This window comes from Anomaloglossus baeobatrachus, chromosome 2 (genome assembly GCF_048569485.1).
Source record: "Anomaloglossus baeobatrachus isolate aAnoBae1 chromosome 2, aAnoBae1.hap1, whole genome shotgun sequence".
NCBI lineage: Eukaryota > Metazoa > Chordata > Amphibia > Anura > Aromobatidae > Anomaloglossus > Anomaloglossus baeobatrachus.
Window position 1 is genome coordinate 125,210,764 of NC_134354.1, and position 25,161 is coordinate 125,235,924.

Here is a 25,161-nt window from a genome sequence, read left to right on the forward strand (position 1 = left end):
CTCCTTTATACCTCCCGACCGACAGACAGAGCACGTGACGCGCTCTCTAGCGCCCCTCTTATAGTCAGGCCAATTATGGAATTGCCCGACAATAAGCAAGGAGGCCGCTATACTACTTATGCCGATTATTGAAGGGTCCCCGGTGAGAGTAAGGTATATATTCCCCCGACCTCCGCGGGCGGAATATATAAAATCTCCCCGAATCTCACTGGCCTCCCCACAATAATCCTTGGCACAACTCGCTGCCACCAACCGCTTCACGGTAACTATTAGCCGAACACACAGACGTGGGATTCAAGATCGAGATAACAGAACAGCCCAAGATTAATTATATAATTTAATCAGCCTAAAGCACACTAGAAACTACAATATATACAATAGGGAATCTACAGAATATACATAGGTCAGAGTACAGTTACAGATAAAGCATGGTTTACAAACAGGTATGCAATTCAATCAGTTACCTTGTGCGTCTGGCCACAGGGGGGCGCTGTAGACCAGGTTTCCAGGAACTCCCACAGATGTTTCCTACACGTGACCCCCAGCGAAAGAACACTGGAAAATGGCCGAAGTAGGGTTATCAACCTGGGCAAATCCAGGTCCCCTCCTACCTTCGTGACCTCAGAGGGAGCACTGCTCCACCCCTGGCTTGAGTTATGGACAATATCCCAATATGGAATATGGGCCATAACTTTGCCTGGGAGCGTCGTAGACGGACGCCAATGCTCTCATTGTGACAGTTATGAATTTAGCCACAGAACGAGGGGACTCATGACCTGTCTGCCAGTTCCCCATTGGCTGATATCACGCCTGGGGCATTTCCCAATGTCCTGCTCCCATAAAAAGGGTGTGCCAGCATCGTCCGCATGCGGAGACACCATTTTTATGGTTGCCATATTTATCGGAAATATGGCTTGCGAGATATGAACCATTTTTTACTGGAGTCGTTCTGTCTGGCTATTTCCATAGCCTTGCTAACTAGCTAGCAGCCCCCACTACAGGGTCACGGCAGGGAGTCATCCTGTGTCCATTGTTCCCACATCACCTCATCTCCATATCATAGGAGATGGCCATGGGATTTGTTGCTAAACCAGTTGTGTGAAGGAAGGGGGGGGGGGGGTGACACCAGGAGAGGGCTTCCTGACATAGCTTGAATATCATGATTTATCGTCATATCTCCGGATTTACCTCACAGTGTTCTTTAAAGTTAAGGCAGTCAGACTGCGGAATGCCCTACCACAAGAGCTAGTGATACTATACCAAAGGGCTGGATGCTTTCCTCACAACAAATTGTATTGTGGGTTATAAATAATCTTGTAATTGTGATTGTATAACTGGTGAAGAAAAGTTGATCCTGATGGACCAAAGTCTTTCTTTTTCAATTTACTGTATATTACAATGTAACTATGATAGGGCCTTAGTCAGTGGAGTTCATTTGTGAAGAATACTACAGACCCACATCGATGGGGTCCTAGTGGAGGGACCCCATTGACTAAACATTAGTGTCCTCTTCTGAGGATATGCTATCAGTGTTTGTTCTGGAGAGCCCCCATTAGGCACCTTTTACATGTCGGATGTTTTTGTTTTCCAGTCCATCTTCCTGCGGTAAGACGGTTATGGTATTGATGATCCTTTTTGAAGATTCCGGGAAAAAAATGATATTTCTCTAATTTTCCTCTAAGTTCCCCGCACATACACATTTTTTGTTCGGTTGATCTGCTGAATTTTCCTTTCTTTATTTCTTTTTTTTTTTTTTCAGAGCATTCCCGCTCCGATTTTCTTCTCCATTGTGCTTAATTTAATTAAACAACAGGATTCATCGGAATTAAAATGGAGGCAATGATTCTTTTCATGTTGTTGCTATGGTGATAAACAATATGTAATTCCAGCATTTAACATTAACAAACAATTTAGCCGCAGTAGGCAAATATTTACTCCAGACGAGCAGACAGTTACTTGAAAGCAATAGACAAAGTGTCCTGAAGACCATTTTAGTCATCACTGCATAGACATGTCTCTTCTTCAGGAAGACGGATTAAACAAGTCTGGTTACAATAAGCTGGTGGCTGGACATAATGGCGGCACGTCAGCATCTCTAGGCGATTAAAACCAGACATAGCCACCCATACCTTTACGCAGTGCCCATACGATTTTAAGAAGTTTTAATGTCCTCTATGGGATAACCCAGTTGCGCACAGTAGCTCAGGGTTAAGATGATCTTCGCCTTTTCTATTTAGGGTAACTGTAAAGTAATTTTTTGGGTTGAAGAAAGAGGGAAGTTTGTTCCACCATCCATACACATTGCAGGGCCTACTGTTTATTTTGTATGGCGTTCCCAATTTTCACACATTACAGATGCTGGGGAAGGGAAGGACTTGACATGTCTAATTTTAAGCCAGTGCCAGCTGTGTTTGGCAGAGGATTACTCCTCTCTTGATTGAAAACTCATTCACGCTCAGTTGATATAGTGTGTGTGACGCCCCTGCACTATCAGGTCGTCACAGGGTACTGCACAAACTGCCCTTCCATATGGTATTCCACCTCCCTCTTGGTTCTGGGTCCCTATCTTAATGGTGTTGCCTCCAACAGCAAATCAAATCCTAGATACACCCTGCACCACACCCACCAGACACACCAGTGGACGGCTTGAGTGGAATAGAGTCGCCCACCTGGGGGGTCAGGGAGGGGAGGTGAGTAGTGTAGAGAGTTGGAGTGTGTAGTCAGAGTGAGAGGAAGTCGGGAGAGGTGGCTCCTGGAGAAGTTATCTAGGTTGCAGACGGTGGTCTGGGCCTAGAGGAGTCGGACCCCCGGTCGCAGGGGATTGTGGCAAGGTCTCTGGACCTGTCGAGGAGGACAGCCGGCAGCCTAGCACTGTCACCGGTCCGGGACTGAAGGCACGACTGGGTACACGGACCCTAGGTTGTGGAGTAGCTTCAGTCAACCCGACAATTCACCTGAGAAGAACGGAGCCTTTATGATCTGTTCCCACCCGCTCCAGAATCGGGGCACTAGCGCAACGAGGGGGATAGGACTTTCCAACCCTAAGCAGTCCACAAAAACCCAAGTGTGAGCCCTGAGAGCAAGCTCCCACACTTAGCCAAAGTGGGAAGCGGGGCCCGGCAAGTTCCATACTACTGGGCCACCAAGTTGAAGTTAAACTTAGTGCCAGGAGGCAGGTCATGGATCACAGGCAACACCATAGGGGACGGGACCCAGACAAGCTCCCCTCAGCGGCAGCGGTACTCAGAGAATTGGTTTATCCGGTTGTCAGTGTCTGCTTATGAACTCAGTGAGTACGAGAGAGACCCCTGCTTCCCACGGCATTCCCCACACAGAGTCCCGTGACATTCCACCTACCCGCGGAGGACTAAGACACCTTGCTGCCCCACTTCATCATCCCAGGTACTCCCAACGGCAGCGGAGGTACTCCCAAATTACCGTACACCACGGGTGGCATCACGAACTATACATCAACTCCCCTGTAAATACCCCCTTTCTTTTGAGTGGCCGCACGACTTCGGGTCCGGAGACCCTCGAGCCACAGCGAACCACGGGGGCGGCAAACCTCCCATGTAGTAACTCAAACATTTCCTTAAGACTCATAGTTAATTGATAACTTTTAAAAGCATGGTAAACCGCTCCAACTAAGCATGAATAGAGAAAGACAAATGGGGAATTGGAGTTATTGGTTCAAAAATCTTTTTAATAAATCTTTATTAATATTACATGTAAAAAAAAAATATATAAATGCAAAAAAGGACGGGGGGGAAGAATGAGGAAAAAGGTTTAGGCTATGTGTCCACGCTGCGGAAAATGCGCGGATTTTGCCGCGGATTTCTCGCGGAAAAGCCGCGGATTTTCCAGAAGTCTGCAGCACAGCTACTCCCCAGCCATTTCTATGGCACTTGGGCAATGCTGTGCCCACGCTGCGGATTTTTCCGCAGCGGAAATCGTGCGGATTTCCGTGCGGAAAAATCTGCAGCATGTCAATTATTGTTGCGGATTTCTCCGCAGGGTCCCATATACTTACCTGCCTCACCGGTGTCACTTTCTCCGTCCGGTGTACAGGAGCGCGGTGAATCCAGGTTAGGAAGGAAGAGGTGGGCGGAGCCTGCACGAGCTCCAGTCATGTGACAGCTGGAGCTAGTTCAGGCCCGCCCACTTTCTCCTGAAGACGCTGAGAGAGTGACCCGGCTGCCGGAAAGCAAGGTGCTGCATGATGGAGGTAAGTATGAACACCCGATCACTGCAGCACTTGTTCTGCATTGAGGATGCAGTGCCGAAGCCATGGTACTGTATCCTCAATGCAGAATGCCCGCACCATATCCGCACGACATTCCGCAGCATGGAAACAGACAAAAGTTGTGGTGCTGTTTCCTGGGAGCACCTGTGGAATGTCCTGCGGATATATTCGCAGGACACTGTCCCTGTGGGCACATAGCCTTAAGGTACCCCATACAATGGTGATATGGCTACATAAATAATATAGCGCGTCCATAGGGGAAAACTGATACATCGATTAGTCCTACCATCATGCATTAAGCACCAACATGTGCAGTATATGTATCATCGCTCAAAATGAAAGGAAAAATATAAATCCGCTGCCAGCTTACCCATCTGAATTGTACCCTTCTAGTAGAGTGCCCACCACGGGAAAAAGACCCTCCAATGCGCATTTCGCATGGATTAGTTGTCGCTTCTTCAGGGAGCGTGCATGTACAGTATATGAGTGGTTGGTAGGAATGGTTAGCTGTTTGGGCGTTCAGTCAACAGCTGTTGAAGGTAGACCATCGCTGTAGGAAAAGACAAGGACCGCTTATCTGAAAATCATCAGTTGATCTAATGCCGTTAGGCAAAAATGTGTGCAACTGAATATGAGGTTCTTGGCTTAACATTCTGATCACACTGTATGGAGCCCACTGCCACGGCAAGATGAACCTCTGAGTGGGTCCCTAACTTTATTAAGAATTAAAGGTTTGGTGCTGTGCCCCAACCGCCGCCCCAGCAGTGCAACAGCATGCTACAAGGCGGAGCCCCAAGAATCCATGCCACATCGCCCCCAACACAAAACCACCGCAACAATGGTCGCCATACAGCACAAACACCTTGTGAAAAGAGCAAGAAAACTCACCTTCCACAGACTGGAAACTGAGATAAAAAAAAAATGGAACCCGTCTTGCAGTCTACTGCTAATGAATAAAAAGCCTGTGCCGAGTAAGAGGAGTGCTGGTCCAAGTGAAACAAAAAAAAAAAAGAGGGGACAGACCATGCATGGTGCTATAACAGTAGGAAAAAACATGGACCGCACATCCAAAACCCATAATTCAATCTAGTGCCGCTAGGCCGAAATTTGTACAACTGAACATGAGGTCCATGTCTTTTTCTACAGCTATTAAAGCTGTACGGGCAACTTTTGGGTGTTTGAACCTAAAACTGATGATGAACAAATCATACTTCCAAACCTCAGTGGTATGTGATGGGATGAAAATAATATAAAAACAAGAGTTGACTTTGGGAATATTCTTCAGTTTAAGGCGATCTCCATTCCCATTACTGTTGCTGAGGTCAGTAATCTAGGCTAAAGCTGGCCATATACATCACATATCAGGCTGAACACTTGTCTGCTGCCATAAAGGGGATGTGCGCCTTCATTGTGGTTGATCTACAAGCAAACTAAAGTTAGATATATGCATATGATAGCTGTCTAGCCAACACTGTTTTTTCCAGCACCCCTTTGTTAAGGCCCCTTTACACACTTCAACATCACTAGCGATATCGCTGTAACGTCACCGGTTTTGTGACGTAATAGCGACCTCCCCAGCGACATTACAGTGTGTGACACGCATCAGCGATCTGGCCCCCGCTGTGAGGTCGCTGATCGCTACAAGTCGTTCAGGACCATTTTTTGGTCCTTTCATTACCGCTGCGCAGCATGTATTGGTGTGTTTAAGGCCCCTTTACACACTGCAACATCACTAGCGATATCGCTGTAACGTCACCGGTTTTGTGACGTAATAGCGACCTCCCCAGCGACATTACAGTGTGTGACACGCATCAGCGATCTGGCCCCCGCTGTGAGGTCGCTGATCGCTACAAGTCGTTCAGGACCATTTTTTGGTCCTTTCATTACCGCTGCGCAGCATGTATTGGTGTGTTTAAGGCCCCTTTACACACTGCAACATCACTAGCGATATCGCTGTAACGTCACCGGTTTTGTGACGTAATAGCGACCTCCCCAGCGACATTGCAGTGTGTGACACGCATCAGCGACCTGGCCCCCGCTGTGAGGTCGCTGATCGCTACACATCTCCCAGGATCATTTTTTGGTCCTTTGTTTCCCGCTGCGCAGCAAGCATCGTTGTGTTTGACACCGTTACAATGACTTCGTTAGCGACTTCCCTTTGAAATAGCTGCTTTACAACGTCCCCAATGACTAGCTAGGTCGCTCTGCAGGTCCGCATCGCTGCTGCGTCGTTGGCCAGATTTGCCTGTTTGACAGCTCACCAGAGACTTTCCAGCGATTCCGGCCAGGTAAGGATCGCTGGCGGGATCGCTAGAAAGTCTCAGTGTGTAAAGGGGCCTTTAGTCCATGGGAAGAGTGAAGATGGCTAATGCTGCACTTGACTATCTTTGTCCGTACCATAGATAGCGAATGGAGTGTCATAGGCAAAGAAATTCTTTTCCAACACCGGAGACAGATCTCTGTTCTCATTTTCGATGGTGATTCCCAGTCATCAGATGCTTAAATGTTCACAGGTTATAGATACTTTTTCAAGGCACTGTATGTGGGCAGCACAGTGGCTCAGTGGACAACATCTACAAGGAGATTATATGTTCTCTCCTTGTTTCAATGAGTTTCCTCCCAAACTCCAAAGACACCTACTGATAGGGAATTTAGATTGTTAGCCCCATTGGGGACAGTTGTGACAATGCCTGTCTAGCGCTGCAGAACATGCAAACCAGATTAAATATGCAATGCAGGATGCTGCACATAATACATATTGGTTAAATTGATGTGATGGGAAATTACATTCTTGCACAAGACGATTCAGGACTATCCATCACATAGACGTGCACCTAGACATGCATATGTTTCCTTTAGGAAATGCACCATTATATCATGTCTATAGAGATCTTTATAAACAATCCCAATAACAGTGTAAACCAATCTGGAGGGGTATTTTTAATGTTTGATAATCTGTGTCAATAATATTCTATTACATGATGGTGGAAGCATTACCCTAATCTATGGCAGGAGAGCCTATAATGCATTAGCGAGCCCAGGACATTCTCGCATGCCTTCCTTCATAGATACAGAATGAATCACGCAGTACACTTAATTCTCCGAGCCACAGCTGTTCAATTTGTCCAGCGCTGAAACGATTGAACCTTGAGTGACAGTTCCAGGCAGTGGCTGTGATTGCTCCGAGGGTCACATGCAGAGCGGTGACCTGCATTTCACATATTGTCTGTATGATTCTGTTTCCCCCCTTTTTTTTCACACATAAGTTATTTGGACACCATGTTGGGCCACTAGAGGCCAATTGTGGAGTAAATTCTTACATGTGTAGATTGTCTGGAATGGAATTTCTGTTTTCTCAGCAGTTCCCTCCTGGTTACTGATGTGTTGGGTGGTTTTATGATCCGGGGCCTCATCAAGTGTATAATTTATGGTCAGTAAGTTAAAAATGAACCTTTCACATCATAAACGAATATATTGCAACATGGTTTCTGTTAAAGGGTTACATTATTAAGTGTAAGCGTATATTCTAAGACCGGCTCTGGTCCCTATATATTGTGCTGTTTTCTGTGTACTGCGGACATATAATTTATATGGGGCACTACCGCCCCCATCATCACCGCACACACTGACACTACCACCCCCATCATCACTGCACACACCCCAGCACTACTGCACCCATCATCACCGCACACATACCGGCACTACCGCACCCATCATCACCGCACGCACTACCGCTCCCATCATCACCGCACACACCCCGGCATTACCGCACCCATCATCACCGCACACACACCGGCACTACCACACCCATCATCACCGCACACACTACCTCAGTGACGTCCCCGCTGACAGCGTGACTCACTTCAGTTGCTGCCTGGAGCTGACAGAGAGCGGCGGTGTTTTACGGCCGCTCCTGTCAGCTTCATGTAGCAGAGCTGAAAGCATTGTGGGACCTTGTTTGGATTACGTCGGACCTGGAGGAGTATTTGGGGATTTTAATAAAGTGGTGAAAGAGGGTGTTTTTTTTTATCTTTTATTCCAAATAAAGTATTTTTTCGGGTGTTTGTGTTTATTTACTTTCACTTACAGGTTAATCATTGGGGGTATCTCATAGACGCCTGCCATGATTAACCTAGGACTTAGTGGCAGCTATGGGCTGCTATTAACTCCTTATTACCTCAATTGCCACCGCACCAGGGCAATTCGAGATGAGCCAGGTAGAGTCCCGGGATTGTCGCATCTAATGGATGTGGCAATTCCGGGCGGCTGCTGGCTGATATTGTTAGGCTGGGGGGCTCCCCATCCTGAGAATACCAGCCTTCAGCCGTGTAGCTTTACCTTGGCTGGTATCAAAATTGGGGGGACCGCACGGCATTTTTTTTTTAATTATTTATTTTACTGCACGATATAGACCCGCCCACCGGCGGCTGTGATGGGTTGCAGTGAGACAGCTGTCATTCAGCGTCGGGGTGTGTCTGACTCTGACTGCAACCAATCATAGGTGCCGGTGGGCGGGGAAAGCAGTGAATACGAGATTAAATAATGAGCGGTCGGCATTTTCAAAAGAAAAAAAGACGCCAGAGCAGTGTGACAGCTGTGCAGCGCCGCGCCAGTCGTCGGTGAGTATGTGAGAGGGAGAGACAGAGAGAGACCGAGAGAGACAACTAACAGACCCACCGACAGACAGAGAGAGAGAGACCAGGAGTGATTTTAAACAAGTTAGAACGTTATGTTGGACATGCTGAGCATGCTCAGTAGAACTTGACGGAATCCTGCACTGGAATCCGTCGCCAAATGCATGGCGACGTAATCCAGCACCATAGACATTCATTATGCCTCTTAACGGATCCCGACGGAATCCTGCAGAGTGCGTTTTTTTACAGCAATAAAAAAAGTTACATTCAGCGTTCCCTCCACCCGACGGTCACTGACAGCTACAAAACAACTGATGCACCGCGGGGCGGATGCAACGCAAGACCATCCGTTGCTATCCGTAGCTAATAGAAGTCTATGAGGAATAAAATGGTTTCCTGCAACGGTTACCGTAATTTCTCAAGGCAATGGATGCCGTTCAATGCAAATGTGAAGGCAGCCTAACATCTCTTGAAACTGAAATGTGGCATGGGAGAAGAAAGTCCCCGATGATTTTAAATTTAGGTAGATATTAATGTCCTAGTGATTATATAATGTATTCATAGTGAAATTATTAAATGGCCATATATTACTACATCCATTTTTTGCATAGCTGTAATTGAAAATATAGGTCACATTTCCTCTAGGGCTAAAAGTACTTTTCCTTGTCCAGTATTGTTCATTTTTTGCAGGACACCTCACTAATTGCCTCCAAATTTTTTGATTTCTCATTCTTTTTGTTCCACGTCAACATATTGTGCTCAGTTATCCCGTTCCAGTACCTCGTCAATGCTGTATGTATTTCAGCAGGGGCCCTAAACCTGTAGCTCGGGAGCTACATGTGGCTTGTGGGCCCATGATGTGTGGCTCACGGCCATCTGCCAGCTAGGTGCATTTGCACCAGCTCTATCAAACAGCTATGAAGAGCAGGTCTCCAGACGGTGACCTTTGTGAATAGCTCCAGACGGTGACCTTTGTGAATAGCTCCATACCGAAGAGCAGATCTGAATTGAGCCCCCTGATTTTGGTATACTGCCTCAGTGATTGATGAAGAAAAGCTTTAGTTGTCATTATACCGATAATGGGGGCTCTGGGTGTCATGCGGGGGTTAAATGTGGCTCATGACCCTCTCTCAGAGCTGAATGTGGCTTGTGATCCTTTCTCAGAGCTCAGTGTGGCTCGCGATCCTCTCTGAGGGGAATGGAACTTGTGATCCTTTCTCAGAACTGAATGTGGCTCTCAAGGTCAGAGAGGTTGGGGACCGCTGTATTTCAGAGTCCGAACAGCAGTAACTGTCTGTCCTGATACAGTTGTAGCTTGCTAAAGTCTGTGACCTTGTCATGGAATTTCTGTAATATATTTCTTTGCCTTAGTTTGCCTCATTCTCTCCCAAACACCATGTTGCTTTCAGTTTCTGCTCAGGATCCCTACTCTCATTTACAAACAGTCATAGTACAGGAATTCCCCTGTTGGAGCCTCCGCTCTCCACTCTCTCCACTCCTGTACTCAGACAGGGAAAGTCCAATACTCTGCAGAGTTCTGATCTCGGCTGTGCAGAAGATGAAAGACGCTTCTGGACGTGTGAAACCGCACTGCAGCATTTGGGAGAGAGGCAATTAAAGTATTGAAGTATATTACAAAAAGGCATCACTTTATCACTTTTCAGTGCCTAGAGGATAATTAAATAAAAAGGCAAAACAACATTTTGTTAATCTTTAAGAATTTTAAAAAGATTTTTCACCTTACCTTTCACATGTGTTATATTGTACCAAGCTACGGTCACAAAATCGTTGGTTGCCACTGGAAATTGTCAACCACATAGATGTATTCAATTTCAGCATGCTGCTCTTTTTGGGTATAAAGGTCTAAACCGCTAGCAGAAAAAGTGACTACACCCCTAAGTGAAAATGGCCAAATTGTGCCTAGTTAGCCGTTTTTGTGACTCATCAGTGTTACAAGGTCTCAGGTGTGAATGGGGAGCGGGTGTGTTACATTTAATGTTATCACTCATACACTCTCATACTGCTCTTTGGAAGCGCAACATGGCACCTCATAGCAAAGAAATCTCTGAGGATCTGAAAAATAGAATTAAATCGCCTCGCTATAAGAATATTCCAAACAGCCTGAAAATAAGCTGCAGCACGGCAGCCAAGACCATACTGTACAGTGGTTGAAGAAGACAGGTTCCACTCAGAACAGGCCTCGCCATCGTCAATAAAAGATGAGTGCACAAGTTCCGTGACCTAAGCAGAGGTTGTCTTTTTAAAATAAACATAGGAGTGCTGCCGGGGTTTAAAGCCTGTCAGTGCTCAGACCATATGATGCGCATTGTATCAGATTGGTCTGCATTGCTGTCATCCCAGAAGGAAGTCTCTTCTAAAGATGATGCACTAGAAAGCCCGCAAACAGTATGCTGAAGACAAGCTGACTAAGGATATGGATTATTGGAACCATGTTCCGTGGACTGATGAGAGCAAGATAAACCTATTTGGTTCAGATGGTGTCAAGTGTGTGTGGTGGCAACCAGGTGAGGAGTACAAAGACAAGTGTGTCTTGCTTATTGTCAATCATGGTGATGGAGTGTCATTGTTTGTGGCTTCATGAGTGCTGCCGGCGGTGGGGAGCTGCATTTCATTGGGTGAACTATGAATGGAAACGTACTGTGATATACTGGAGCAGAGCATAATCCCCTCCCTTCAGAAACTGGGCCGCAGGGCAGTATTCCAACATAATGACCCCAAACACACCTCCAAGGTGACCACTGCCTTGCTAAAGAAACTGAGGGTGAAGGTGCTGGACTGGCCAAGCATGTCTCCATACTTAATCCCTATTGAGCATTAGTGAGAAATCCTCAAACAGAAGGTGGAGGAGCGCAAGGTCTCTAACATCCAGCAGATCAGTGATTTTATCATGGAAGAGGATCCAGCGGCTCCTGTGAAGCTCTAGTGATCTCCATATCAAAGAGAGTTATGGCAGTGCTTGAAAATAATGGTGGCCACACAAAATATTGACACTTTGAGCACAATTTGGCCATTTTCACTTAGGGGTGTACTCACTTTTGTTGTCAATGGTTTAGAAGTTTAATGGCTGTGCAATGAGTTATTTAGAGGGCACCAAATTTACCCTGTTATACATGTACACTGTACATTGTAACAAAGTGTCATTTTCATTGTTGGCCCATAAAAAGATATTTACAAAAATGAGTGGTGTACGCACTTGTGTGATATACTGTGATAGACCTCATACTCCACAGACAGCTGTCAGCCAATCAATGGTTGTGTAATTTTTTGGCTGGCCGTTCTCTCCAGAAGCCTGCAAACACGCCTGTGTTCTGTACAAGAGCCACTGCCAAAATGCTCTGGTGGCCGCTTTTCTCCCAGAGAACAAAGGGATCGGCAGTCTGAAATGTGGCATGCCGGCCCCTTATCTTCTGAGACACCATATGTTGGGGGACAGTTGAGAGGCCCCCCATCTCTATACACATGAGGACCCACAGATATCGTCCAGTTCAGCCGGTGCAATGTGTGTGGAAGCCATCAGACATCGTCAAGAAGCCACTCCAAAAAACATGCATGCTTAGCCAGACTGGTCAAAAGCTGTTTTCTGAATCCTCTACCTTCTGTAGCCTGATATGGAACAGTTATCTATAAGAGTAATAAACCATTAACTGCCTCCATCTTTACAGCCTTATCATAAATAACCCAGATAGAAGTGCTGCTGATAACAGGTCTGTTATCACCTGAAGATAAGATTCCCGTGCTCTGTAAATAGAACATGATACTGTGTCATTCTGAATTCCTGAAGCCCAATTTAAAGAAGATATATCAGCCAAATGCAAATATTAACAAGTGTATCTAGTGGTTTTAATGATCATTTAGTAAAGGATCACATTTACCAAATAGGGGGTTCTTTAAAGGGAATCTGTCACCAGGTTTTATCTGCTTGATGTAGGGGCAGAGACCCTGATTCCAGTAATGTCATTTACTGAGCTGCTTGTTGTCATTTTGATAAAATCACTGTTTTCTTTGCTTTAAGGTACTGTCACACATAACGAGATCGCTAGCGAGATCGCAGCTGAGTCACCGTTTGGTGACGCAGTAGCGATCCCGTTAGCGATCTCGTTATGTGTGACACCTACCAGCGATCAGGCCCCTGGTGTGAGATCTCTAGTCGTTACCGAATGGTCCAGGTCATTTTCTTCAAAGGCGATGTCCTGCGGGGCAGGACATATCGCTGTGTTTGACACTGTGTGACAGGGTCACAGTGACTGCTGAGATCGTTATACAGGTCGCTACTGCGACCTGTATTGTTCCTGCATCGTTGGTAAGGTCTGACTGTGTGACATCTCACCAGCGGCCTCCCAGCGACTTACCTGCGATCCCTATCAGGTCGCATCGTTTTCGGGATTGCTGGTAAGTCGTTGTGTGTGACTGGGCCTTTAGATCTACCAGTTCTCCAAATATTGAGCTCTGTATAACCCGGCCCGCACCACTGATTGACAGCTTTCTGTCCATGTGCAGTGTACACAAAAAGCTGTCAATCAGTGGTAGTTATACAGAGCTCGTGAATATTCGGGACTTCATTGCTGCAGGTTTGCTAGTCCTCTAATGATGATTTCCTGCATATAAAACATTTTATCAAAACTATAGCAAGCAGCACAGTAAGTGACACATTACTGGAATCAGGGTCTTTCCACCTACATGCTGCTGCTTTCACACATCAGTTTTTTGGCATCAGGCACAATCCGGCGAAAAAACTGATGCGACGGATCCGGCGAAAGAGCGGATCAGTTGCATCAGTTTTTTCCATCAGTTCCTTCAGTTTTTGGACAGATCTGGTGTGATACTGAGCATGCTCAGTCAAAAAAAACGGATCCGTGGCCGGATCCATTTTTTGCCACATTACGCCGGATCCGGTGTCCATAGGCTTCCATTATAAAACATGCCAAACGGCGCGATCCGTTTTTTTGCCGGACACAAAAATGTTCACTTCAACGTTTCATCCAGCCGCCAAACAAGTAAATTTTGGCAAAAAAAACGGATGAAACGGAAGGCCATCCGGCACAATTCGGCGCTAATAAAAGTCTATGGGGGAAAAAACGGATACGGCGGCAACAGGCGCTGGATCCATTTTTTCATGTTTTTGCCAGATTGTGCCTGATGGCAAAAAACTGTTGTGTGAAAGCAGCCTAAACCAGATTGATCTAGCAAGGCGGGAACCTTTAATTATATAACTCGGACAAGCATAAATTGGCTAGTAGAATGGGCTCTAGATGTGCCGACCATGGCAGTTAAATGACCAACGATCCGCTACATGCAAGTTGATTGGTGGCCATCTAATGGCCTGTTTAGTTGGGCTGGCCACAATCCTATGTGCACATTTTGATCGTTAACGACCGTTGTATGTCCAGAGAATATCGGCAGCACTTCTCATGTTTACACTGGACAATGTGCTGTCAAAAACTATGATTTATAATACTATTTAAAAAAATCATCACATCCAACGAATGAGCACTTTGCTTGTTCCTACTCGGACAGGCTGATCGTTGGGAAGGCGTTCATACAAACATTCGCTCCATGATTATTCCCCTGTCTAAATAGAGCTTAATTCTTTTTCCCCAATAAGTGATATTTCACACCATAATCTCCCCTTTTAAAGTTGTAACAGAAGAATGTGAATGGTTGTCGCTGACGGAACCATAAACCTATTCTATTCATTGGGTTTTGTTGTGGTTTCTATGATTACGATGGGAATATTATCGCTGCAAATCTAGAGAATGCAGACGTCGGGTCGGGTGTTCCTTTTATCAGGCCAGACGTCTGGACCACCTATGGCAATACTTTGACTAGATCAGTTATGGGGGGGCTTATTCTTCAGCAAAAAAAAAAAAAAAATGAAAAAGATAAAATATGAAGATAAAAAAAAGAAAAAGATAAACTTAACTTTTCATTGTAGGGGTTAGCCCAGCTGCTAATACAAACGCTTTGTCTGATCTCTGTTAGTAGTGGATTTATAAAGGATAAACTGTGCTCTTCTATTAGAATAGCCTCCGATCTGACCAAAATAGGGCACAACGGTCGGCCAGTATTAAAAAAAAAAAAAAAAAAGTTACATTTTGCTAAAATGTTTATTAGCAAGGAAATCATTTAAAATACCAATACAAGGTCTGGTTTGAATGTGAAACATGAATAGAAATATTTACACATGTAGAGATTAAGATGAATTCATATTTACAGTGCGGATCTATAATTAGGAGCTGTTTTGAGCAGAGCCGCACTTCTTAAACAAGAAGACTGGAATGTAAACAGCTGCAATTACAGAAAGATATGTCAAAAAGAGAGCGCCACGTAATTCTGGGCCATTTTCAATGACAAAAATAGTGTTAGTTTAGTTTCTGCTGCACATTGATTACATGCAGTGTCTGTGTGCTTAGATTGGAGGCCTAGAAATGGTATTGGATTGATCGGGAAATAAAACATCCTATCGAGCTTATATCCATTAATTTATAGAAGGTGACCTCATTAGCTCTACATGAGGGTTATTTTCCTAATATAACCCTGGTTATATCCCAAACATCATCTACTTGGAAAAAGTTGGGTAGTCGTCATAAACATCTAATGGTTGGCATGTCCAACTGAAATCTGCAAACTCAGAAAAATTTAGTCTACTGTATATGGGGCATTTATTCACCAAAAGAGCGAATGGATCCTAGTCATAGAAGAAGGGCACCATCCTGTAAGGATCTATTCGGTAATGTTTGTCCATGTCAGGAGCTGGTCACAGTGGGAACTGTTTATGGTTACAAAAAGGCTTAGGTGCTTATTTTAAAGATGAGAAATACTGTATAACAAATAATTATATACTGTACATGTGTAAAGGTCTTTTCTGAATGTTTAGTACGGTGGATCAACAATTGTGTTCAGGAGAGAAAGATTAGCTCTTCTGTGGCTGATCGTACAAATAACCCTTCTTTTTACCCTTTCCCATCCCTCGGTTGTACGTATAACCCTTCCTGTTACCCTTTCCCATCCCTCGGTTGTACGTATAACCCTTCCTGTTACCCTTTCCCATCCCTCGGTTGTACATATAACCCTTCTTTTTATCCTTTCCCGTTCCTCAGTTGTACAAACAACCCTTCCTTTTACCCTTTATCATCCCTTGGTTGTACATATAACCATTCATTTTACCCTTATACATATAACCCTTCCTTTTACCCTTTCCCATCTCTCGATGGTACATATAACCCTTCTTTTTATCCTTTTCCATCCCTCAGTTGTGCATATAACCCTTCCTTCTACCCTTATACAATTACCCTTTCCCAAACCTCTGTTGTACATATAACACTCTTTCCCATCCTCCATCCCTTAGTTGTACATACAACCCTTCATTTTACTCTTTCCCATCCCTTAGTTGTACATATATCCCTTCCTTTTACCCTTCTACATATAACACTTCCTTTTACTCTTTCCCATTTCTTGATTGAACATATAAACCTTTCTATTACCCTTTCCCATCCCTCAGTTGCACTTGATGTTCCCTTTCCCTTTATTTGTGCATTAATATTTGATGGCGAGGTTCTAAATGCTTGGACTCTTACTGATGCGAGAATGAATGTACAACTAGATATAATAGTATAGACATAATCACATTGTCTTCTAAAACTACGAATGTTGTGCTGTGTTGTACCTGACGTAGTGCTGTTGCATCACAGTGGACCCTTGGTTTAAGAGTAACTTGGTTTGAGAGCGTTTTGCAAGACAAGCAAAGCTTTTTACAAATTTGGTTTAAGAGCAATGCTTTGCAATAAGAGCAAATTCCCACCGTGCACACTTCCGGTTCTGTCCTTTCACTGCATTCTGACCCACTATGGAGGTAACTTTCTGTCCATATGTACTGTATAGAGTATACCATTGTACAGTACAGTATATACTATATAGCATGTCTATCACTTTGGATTTATGGATACAGTATTGTACTCTCTTTCGGCTAACCAGTACAGCACATTGCTTATATTGTACCTCTCGCACACCAACAAGTCTATTGGAAGATAATGTGCAATTTAATTTGTTTTACATGTTTTTTAGTGTACAGTATTTTATATTAGTACCGTATACTGTAATAATTTTATATGAATATCGTACATTATTTGGTATTATTGTAATATGTTTGTATACATACTGTAAATATTTTTGGGTTGTGGAACGAATTGTCTGCATTTCAATTATTTCGTATGGGAAAATTTGTTTTGATATAAGAGTAACTTGGTTTAAGAGCACACTCCCGGAACAAATTATGCTCGTAATGCAAGGTTCCACTGTTATACTGATCACTGTGGGTCAAAAAGTCCCAAACTCAACTGGCCATACATTAATCAGGCCAGCTCTTGCTAAACAATTATCTACCAAAGTTTTGTTGCATTGTTTAACTAGGTTTTGTATATTTATCAGCTTTACTTATTCATGTTTTTTATTTTTCCCCATCTCCAGGGCCGATGAGATTGAAATGATCATGACTGACCTTGAAAGAGCCAACCAGGTAACTTCATCATCAGTATTTTAGCAGCCTGCATTTGTATGTGGTCACCTTGGTTCACGAGCCTCGTTGTGGTCACCTTGGTTCATGAGCCTCGTTGTGGTCACCTTGGTTCACGAGCCTCGTTGTGGTCACCTTGGTTCACGAGCCTTGTTGTGGTCACCTTGGTTCACGAGCCTCGTTGTGGTCACCTTGGTTCACGAGCCTCGTTGTGGTCACCTTGGTTCATGAGCCTCGTTGTGGTCACCTTGGTTCACGAGCCTCGTTGTGGTCACCTTGGTTCATGAGCCTCGTTGTGGTCACCTTGGTTCACGAGCCTCGTTGTGGTCACCTTGGTTCACGAGCCTTGTTGTGGTCACCTTGGTTCACGAACCTCGTTGTGGTCACCTTGGTTCACGAGCCTCGTTGTGGTCACCTTGGTTCATGAGCCTCGTTGTGGTCACCTTGGTTCACGAGCCTCGTGGTGGTCACCTTGGTTCACGAGCCTCGTTGTGGTCACCTTGGTTCACGAGCCTCGTTGTGGTCACCTTGGTTCACGAGCCTCGTTTCAACCAAAAGACGAGAAAATCTGTCTACATGTGGAGTGTTACTGTGAGCTCTAGTATATGCATGTTCCAGGCGCAGGTGAGAATCTGGATCCCGGCACCTGTCTCATGTCATCTCCAATGTTTCTTTTGGGAATGTTCCAAATTTAATAAAAAAAAAAAGATAAACCCCTTCTGCATTATATGTGAACATGGAAGAGGGGATATTGTACATTCAGTAACAATTCCTTTAAGAAAGAAAACTGCATTGAAATCTCATAATATGATGATGGCCGTGTTAAACGCCTTGTAATGCGCAGCATAATATCATGCTGAGCGGTGTGTCCTGCACTGTGCTCTACACTGGAGTTCTTTGCCTCTGCTTTGGCATGCACACATTTGCTTTTGTCCAGGAAGGATTTGTAGTCCTCACCAAGGTCTTTTGGCAGGCGCGCGCTGAACATGACGTTTTGATTAAGCACATCTTCTGGGAGTGTAGGATCATGCTGAAAAGCTCCGAGATCTGGGCTTTCTTTGAATGGATTTTTATGCATTAGGACGGAGATGTACTCAATGAACACATGCTTTTCGTTCAGACGTCGACCCACATTTTTTTTTTTTTATTATGGGATCTACATGAAAGCAGTCCCAGTGTTATGTCCAATGGATCCGGTAGAGCTACTGATCACTCACAGAACAATTACTCGTTTCCTATACAAAAGCGTTTCAGGAGTGCTTCGACCTGTTTAGTATTTTTTCTCAGAGGTCTATTTTTTTTTTTGCAATGATGATGCAGCACCAGCGTATTAATCCATTCACCATTCCCATATAGGACACCATTCCTAACAGGCTTTCATCTGTCGTGTTAGGTCTATGGTGGGAAAACAATCCGTTCTGGGGGCGAGTAATGTGCTCCAGCAGTCAGGGCGATTTTCGGTTATTATTCTTTCTTAGTGGTTGTCACTGCTGTGTTTAATCCATTATTGCCTGACAAATTACATTTGCATCAAGGGAAACCTTCACCATGAAAATCACTGCAGCTTCTTAAAATATCCCAATACGTATGTGTTTGTTCTGGAGAAAGACCCTGATTGTGAATCCTATCATCATAATTCTGAGATCAGTGGCACATATTAAGGGGAGTCTGGTCCGCACAAATGACTGTTCAAAGCAAGCACAGTCCCACTTACTTGGTTTTCTTCTACCCCTCCCCCTCATGTTTGATTGACAGCTCTGGCTTTACAGGAGCCAGAGGAGGGTACAGATAAATGAAAAACAAGTAGGTAGCTGCTCAGCCGCTGCAATGGTGCACCAAGCGCCTGTGCTTGGTTTGAACAGTCATTTTCTGCTGACAGATTCCTTTTAAACAGGACCAAGTAGCAGGATTTTCCTATATAAACTAAAGCCAGTGCTATACTGGCGCTATCATGCTGATTCTATACATACCTTCAGTTGTGAGATCGGATGTATACTTTCTGAAATACAGGCAAGTAAAGTTTGTGAAATACACTGTTACTTGATTGATAGGTGCTGGGTTGCAGAATATCTAATATGTGGGTTGGTTTTTGCTAGTTATTCCCGCCCCTATCTGCCCAACTGTCCTTCCTCCCCCTGTCTCTGTTATTACAGGGCGAGTAAAGAGGGAGGAAGGACAGGGGGAGGAAGGACAGACAGGCAGACAGACAGGGGCGGGAATAACTAGCAAAACATGACCCAACTGTTAGATATTCTGTTGCACCTCCATCAAATAACAGTGCATTTCACAAACTTTACTTGCCTATATCTCAGAAAGTATACATCCGATCTCACAACTAAAGGTATGTATAGAATCAGCATGATAGCGCCAGTATAGCACTGGCTTTAGTTTATATAGGAAAACCCTGGTGGTGGGTCGTCTTTAAGATGCACCCCTCATATTCAGATGCATTTTAAGATCTGAGCTCTGTCCTCATCTCATGAGCAGACCCTTTTATAGCCAGGGCTTCTGTCTCCAGACACATCACAGTCAGCCACAATATTCCTGATGAAATCAGATTCCGATAAAGTAATCCCATTCAGCTCTGAGTTGCGCACCAGGCGGATTGCGGCCCTGTTGGAGCGGGGACGGCTACTTTAGCCGACTCCATCCTTCCACCACTTTAACCCCTTCATTGCCAGCTCGCACCCTCCTCCATTGGCTGAATAAAATCCCATCCCTACCAGATTAAAAGGTTCCTACCGCGCCTCCCTCCATGAGTCATTCCCACAAGTAATTCTGAAATGAAATCATTCTCGGCGTGAGTATAGAAATAAATTGAATAAAAAAGATTCCATTTCTCCTCATATTTATTCAGCCTGATAAATTCAGTGGGCTGCAGCATTAACAGCAGCAGGGGATTCCTTGCTTCTAGCGTTAAATTACTGTCATAATCGCTCAATTATTTCTTCCTTGTACTGTTTAAAATAAAAATCCATCACTTTCCAGTTTTTTTTCCCTCCTCCCCCCCTAACATTTATTAGGTTGAGTGTTTAGGAAAATCAATTATAGTCAGCCGGGCATGAATTGATGAATGTTCTCAGATTAATTGTCAGTTGTTAAAATGAATGTATTTCTCTCTTCACCTTTTTTTTTTTTTTCCTTCCTTTAGAGAGCAGAGGTGGCACAGAGAGAAGCAGAGGCCTTAAAGGAGCAGCTCTCATCAGCGAACACCTCTCTCCACCATGCCTCGCAGACGCAGAAGCCGCCTGATACGGTGAAAATGCACTTTATGGCGGCTTTTTTCTGTCAATCCTCTGTGATGGTCCTGTGATGTCAATCAACAATCATACCAAATTTACTTTTTATTAAAGAGGACCAACCACAAGGATTTTCATATATAAACAAAAGCCAGTGCTATACTGGCGCTATCATGCGGATTCTATACACACCTGTAGTTTTCAGATCAGATGTATACTTTCTGAAAAATAGTCAAGTAAAGTGTGTGAAATACACTGACATTTGACTGATAGCAGCTACAGAATATCTAATAGGTGGGTTGGGGTTTGCTAGTTATTCCTGCCCAGGTCTGCCTCCCTGTCCTTCCTCCCCCTTGTCCTTCCTCCCCCTTGTCCTTCCTCCCCCTTGTCCTTCCTCCCCCTTGTCCTTTCTCCCCCCGTCGTTTCCCACCCCCCGTCGTTTCCCACCCCCCGTCCCGTCCTTCCTCCCCCAGTCCTTCCTCCCCCCAGTCCTTCCTCCCCCCAGTCCTTCCTCCCCCCAGTCCTTCCTCCCCCCTGTCCTTCCTCCCCCCTGTCCTTCCTCCCCCCTGTCCTTCCTCCCCCTGTCATTCCTCCCCCCTGTCCTTCCTCCCCCTTGTCCTTCCTCCCCCCTGTCCTTCCTCCCCCCCTGTCCTTCCTCCCCCCTGTCCTTCACACAATATATTTATTTGTTCACTTTTATATAGCACTATTAATTCCACAGCGCTTTACATATATTGGCAGCACTCTCCCCCATTGGGGCTCACAATCTAAATTCCCTATCAGTATGTTTTTTTGAGCGTGGTAGGAAACCGGAGTACCCGGAGGAAACCCACGCAAACACGGGGAGAACATACAAACTCCTTGCAGATGTTGTCCTTAGTGGGACTAGAACCCAGGACCCCAGCGCTGCAAAGCTGTAGTGCTAACCACTGAGCCACCGTGCTGTCCACACGCACACAAGCGGCAGACAGGGGCAGAAATAACTAGCAAAATCTGATCCACCTTTAGATATTCTGTAGCTGCTATCAATCAAATAACAGTCGATTGCACAAACTTTGCTTGCCTGTATTTCAGAAAATATACATCCGATCTCACAACTAAAGCGTGGTTTACACGCTACGATATAGTTAATGAATTATCGTCGGGGTCACGGTGTTTGTGACGCACATCCGGCGTCATTAATGATATTGCAGTGTGTGACACTTATGAGCGACCTTAAACGATCGCAAAAACGGTTAAAATCGTTTGCCGCGGAGAGGTCGTCCTGAAACAAAAAATCGTTTTTAGCTTATTACCGATGTTGATCCTCGTTCCTGCGGCAGCACACATCGCTGTGTGTGACACCGCAGGAGCGACGAACATCTCCTTACCTGCCTCCACCGGCAATGCGGAAGGAAGGAGGTGGGCGGGATGTTACGCCTCGCTTATCTCCGCCCCTCCGCTTCGATTGGACGCCTGCCGTGTGACATAGCTGTGACGCCGCACAAACCGCCCCCTTAGAAAGGAGGCGGTTCGTCGGCCAAAGCAACGTTGCAGAGCAGGTATGTGTGCGTGACACTGCCGTAGCGATAATGTTCGCTACGGCAGCGATCGGCCGTACGACGGGGGCTGGTGCTATCATGCTCGACATCGCCAGCAAATGCTAGTGATGTCGTAGCGTGTAAAGCACGCTTAAAGGTATGTTTAGAATAAGCATGATAGCCCCAGTATAGCACTGGCTTTAGTTTATATAGGAAAACCCTGGTAGTTGGCCTTTTTTGATAATCTAGCAATTTGTGATTGATACTTTCCACCCCAGATTAAATTGCTCCTTTAAAGGGAATGTGTCAGTAGGATTTGTCACCTCCTCCCCAAAACTATTTATATGTGCATGTAGCTCTTACCTCTAAATGACCAATTTGTTACTTAGAAATCAGCGTTTGAGTTGATATGGAAATAAAGCTGAAGAACTATTTGTAGATCTGAAGCCCCTGTCACTCCAGCTCTATACCACCCCCAGTGCCGCCTCCTACTTGATTGATTGGCTCCTTTAACCGAAGTCACACAGCATAGAGACTGTCAGTCAAGTAGGAGGTGGCGCTGGGTGGAAAATAGAGCTGGAGTGACGGAGGCTTCAGATCTACAAATAGCTCTTCAGCCTGATTTACATATTAATTCAACTGCTGGTTTATCAGTAACTGGGGAACGGACTGGCTATTTAGAGGTAGTGATGAGCTTTTGTTTGACAGAGCCACATGTGCATATAGTTTGACAGATTCCCTTTACCAGAGCGCCCATTATAAAGTTCCATTTACTTCCAAAGAAATATTCAGAATTGTTTTTTGCAGTTACTAGATTGCGGCTGCTGGTGTAAAGCTATGGCATGATGATGTCTTAGTGGGACCACATGATCATTTAATGTGTATAGTGGTGTCCACAATCTACCCATGTGGCAGATGTCAGGATAAATAAGGTTTGCGTATGTTGGATTTCAAGATGCCAGTTCCTTTTGTTCTGCTATCAGAAGTGTCTGGTAACAGCTCCGTCTCCTCTGATATTGAGGGTGTATAGACCATCGGCTGAGCATGTATATGTATGTGGAGGACAAGATCATTATGGACAAAGCACTCATTTGGCCCACAATTATTCCGTTTAAGTGTATGACTGTCTTAAAAGGAATCTGTCACCAGGTTTTTGCTACTACATCTTCGAGCAACATAATGTAGAGACAGAGACCCTGATTCCAGTATTGTGTCACTTACTGAGCTGCTTGGTGCAGTTTTATTAAAATCACTGTTTTATCAGCTTTAGAGGGACAAGTTCTCTGAATGCTGAGCTCTGTATAACCCCGCTGATTGGCAGCTTTCTGTATACACTGTGTATAGACCAAATGCTGCCACTCAGTAGTGAGTTAGGGTTATACAGAGCCGGAGGACTACATATCTGCAAGTTTACTAGTCCTTTAGTAACAACATCTTGCTAATAAAACAATAATTTTATCAAAACTACTGCAAGGAGCCCAATAAGTGACACATCACTGTAATTTAAGTCTGTGCTCTCAGATTAGGTGCCAAAAACCTGGTGACAGATTCCCTTTAATAGCATGTCATAGTTTAGGCTGCATACAATCCCTCTAATGAGGTTGTCACATTTGGTAAATTTATGACATATTGTCAGAATTTGCCATAAATGTCCTAAATATGGGAGTCCCGCGTCACGCCTGCTGGGTAATTTTTGAAGCTCCCACTGACATGAATAGGAAGATACACAAACGCCAGGGCCTTTTCTTTTTCGCTCCTAATTGGGAGACCCAGACAGTGGGTGTATAGCTACTGCCTCTGGAGGCCGCACAAAGAACTACACTTAAAAGTGTAAGGCCCCTCCCCTTCTGGCTATACACCCTCCCGTAGGAGTACAGATTCCTCAGTTTTAGCTTTGTGCGCAAGGAGGTCAGACACGCACGCATAGCTCCATTGTTTTTAGTCAGCAGCAGCTGCTGACTATGTCGGATGGAAGAAAAGAGGGTCTATACAGACTCCCAGCATGCTCCCTTCTCACCCCACTTATGTCGGAGGTGTTTGTAAGGTTGAGGTACCCATTGCGGGTACGGCGGCAGGAGCCCACATGCTGATTCCTTCCCCATCCCTTTTTACAGGGCTCTGGGTGAAGTGGGATTTACCGGTCTCCAGGCACAGAGACCGTGCTCCATCTACAGCCCCTGGAGAAGATGCTGGATGGAGCGGAGTACATCAGGGACATGGCCCTGCTTCCTCAAGGTACTCTGTGTCCCCGTGTATCTGGCGCTCACACCGCAGCATGCTGGGTGTTGTAGTGCGCCGGGGGACATCAGCGCTGCGGCGCCTGTGCCATGGCCTCATTCAGCTTTGCTGAAGCAGGCACATTTATGGGAATAGGCCGCGCCGGCCGCTGGGACTGCGGCGCGGCTGGCACTTGTAGTGCGCCGGGGACTTCAGCGCGGCCTGCGCTTTTACGGCGGCCGCGCTGATAACTACAGTCCCCGGCTTTTGCGGCCTGCTTCCTTTCGTTCCCGCCCCCACACCTGCCAGTCAGGAGAGGGGCGGGACGCTGCCCACGTCTAGAACTCGGTCGCGCCGGCCGCTCGAACAGCGGCGCGGCTGGCACTTGCGGTGCGCCGGGGACTTCAGCGCGGCCCGCGCTTTTACGGCGGCCGCGCTGATAACTCGAGTCCCCGGCTTTTGCGGCCTGCTTTCGTTCGTTCCCGCCCACAGACCTGCCAGTCAGGAGAGGGGCGGGACGCTGGCCAGTGCATCAGCGCTGAGGGCTGGAGTCGTTTTTACATACTCCAGCCCTCACAGTCAGCACAGAGGGGACACTGTTCCCGCACTTTTGTTTGGGAACTCCCACGGACCGCCCCTCTCCACAGAAGCCGGCAGCCATTCTTGCTGACACGCTGAGCTGCAGAGGGGAGCCGGGGAGACCCAGACAAGGCATTCTGCAGCCTCTTACCCGCTGTTCAGCGGGCGGTAAGCAGCCCTCAGGGCTCACCCCCTCTTG

At 45.6% G+C, this 25,161-nt stretch overlaps 1 protein-coding gene across 2 annotated transcripts in view; it reads left to right on the plus strand.

The window, feature by feature from the left end:
- CUX1 (cut like homeobox 1) overlaps positions 1-25,161 on the plus strand; it is a 544,050-nt gene that overhangs the window by 290,460 nt on the left and 228,429 nt on the right. For both annotated transcript variants that reach the window (XM_075335308.1, XM_075335307.1), the window contains exons 9-10: positions 17,362-17,410; positions 20,559-20,663. In XM_075335308.1, coding sequence (XP_075191423.1) covers positions 17,362-17,410; positions 20,559-20,663 — 154 coding nt within the window. The remainder of the gene's footprint in view (positions 1-17,361; positions 17,411-20,558; positions 20,664-25,161) is intronic.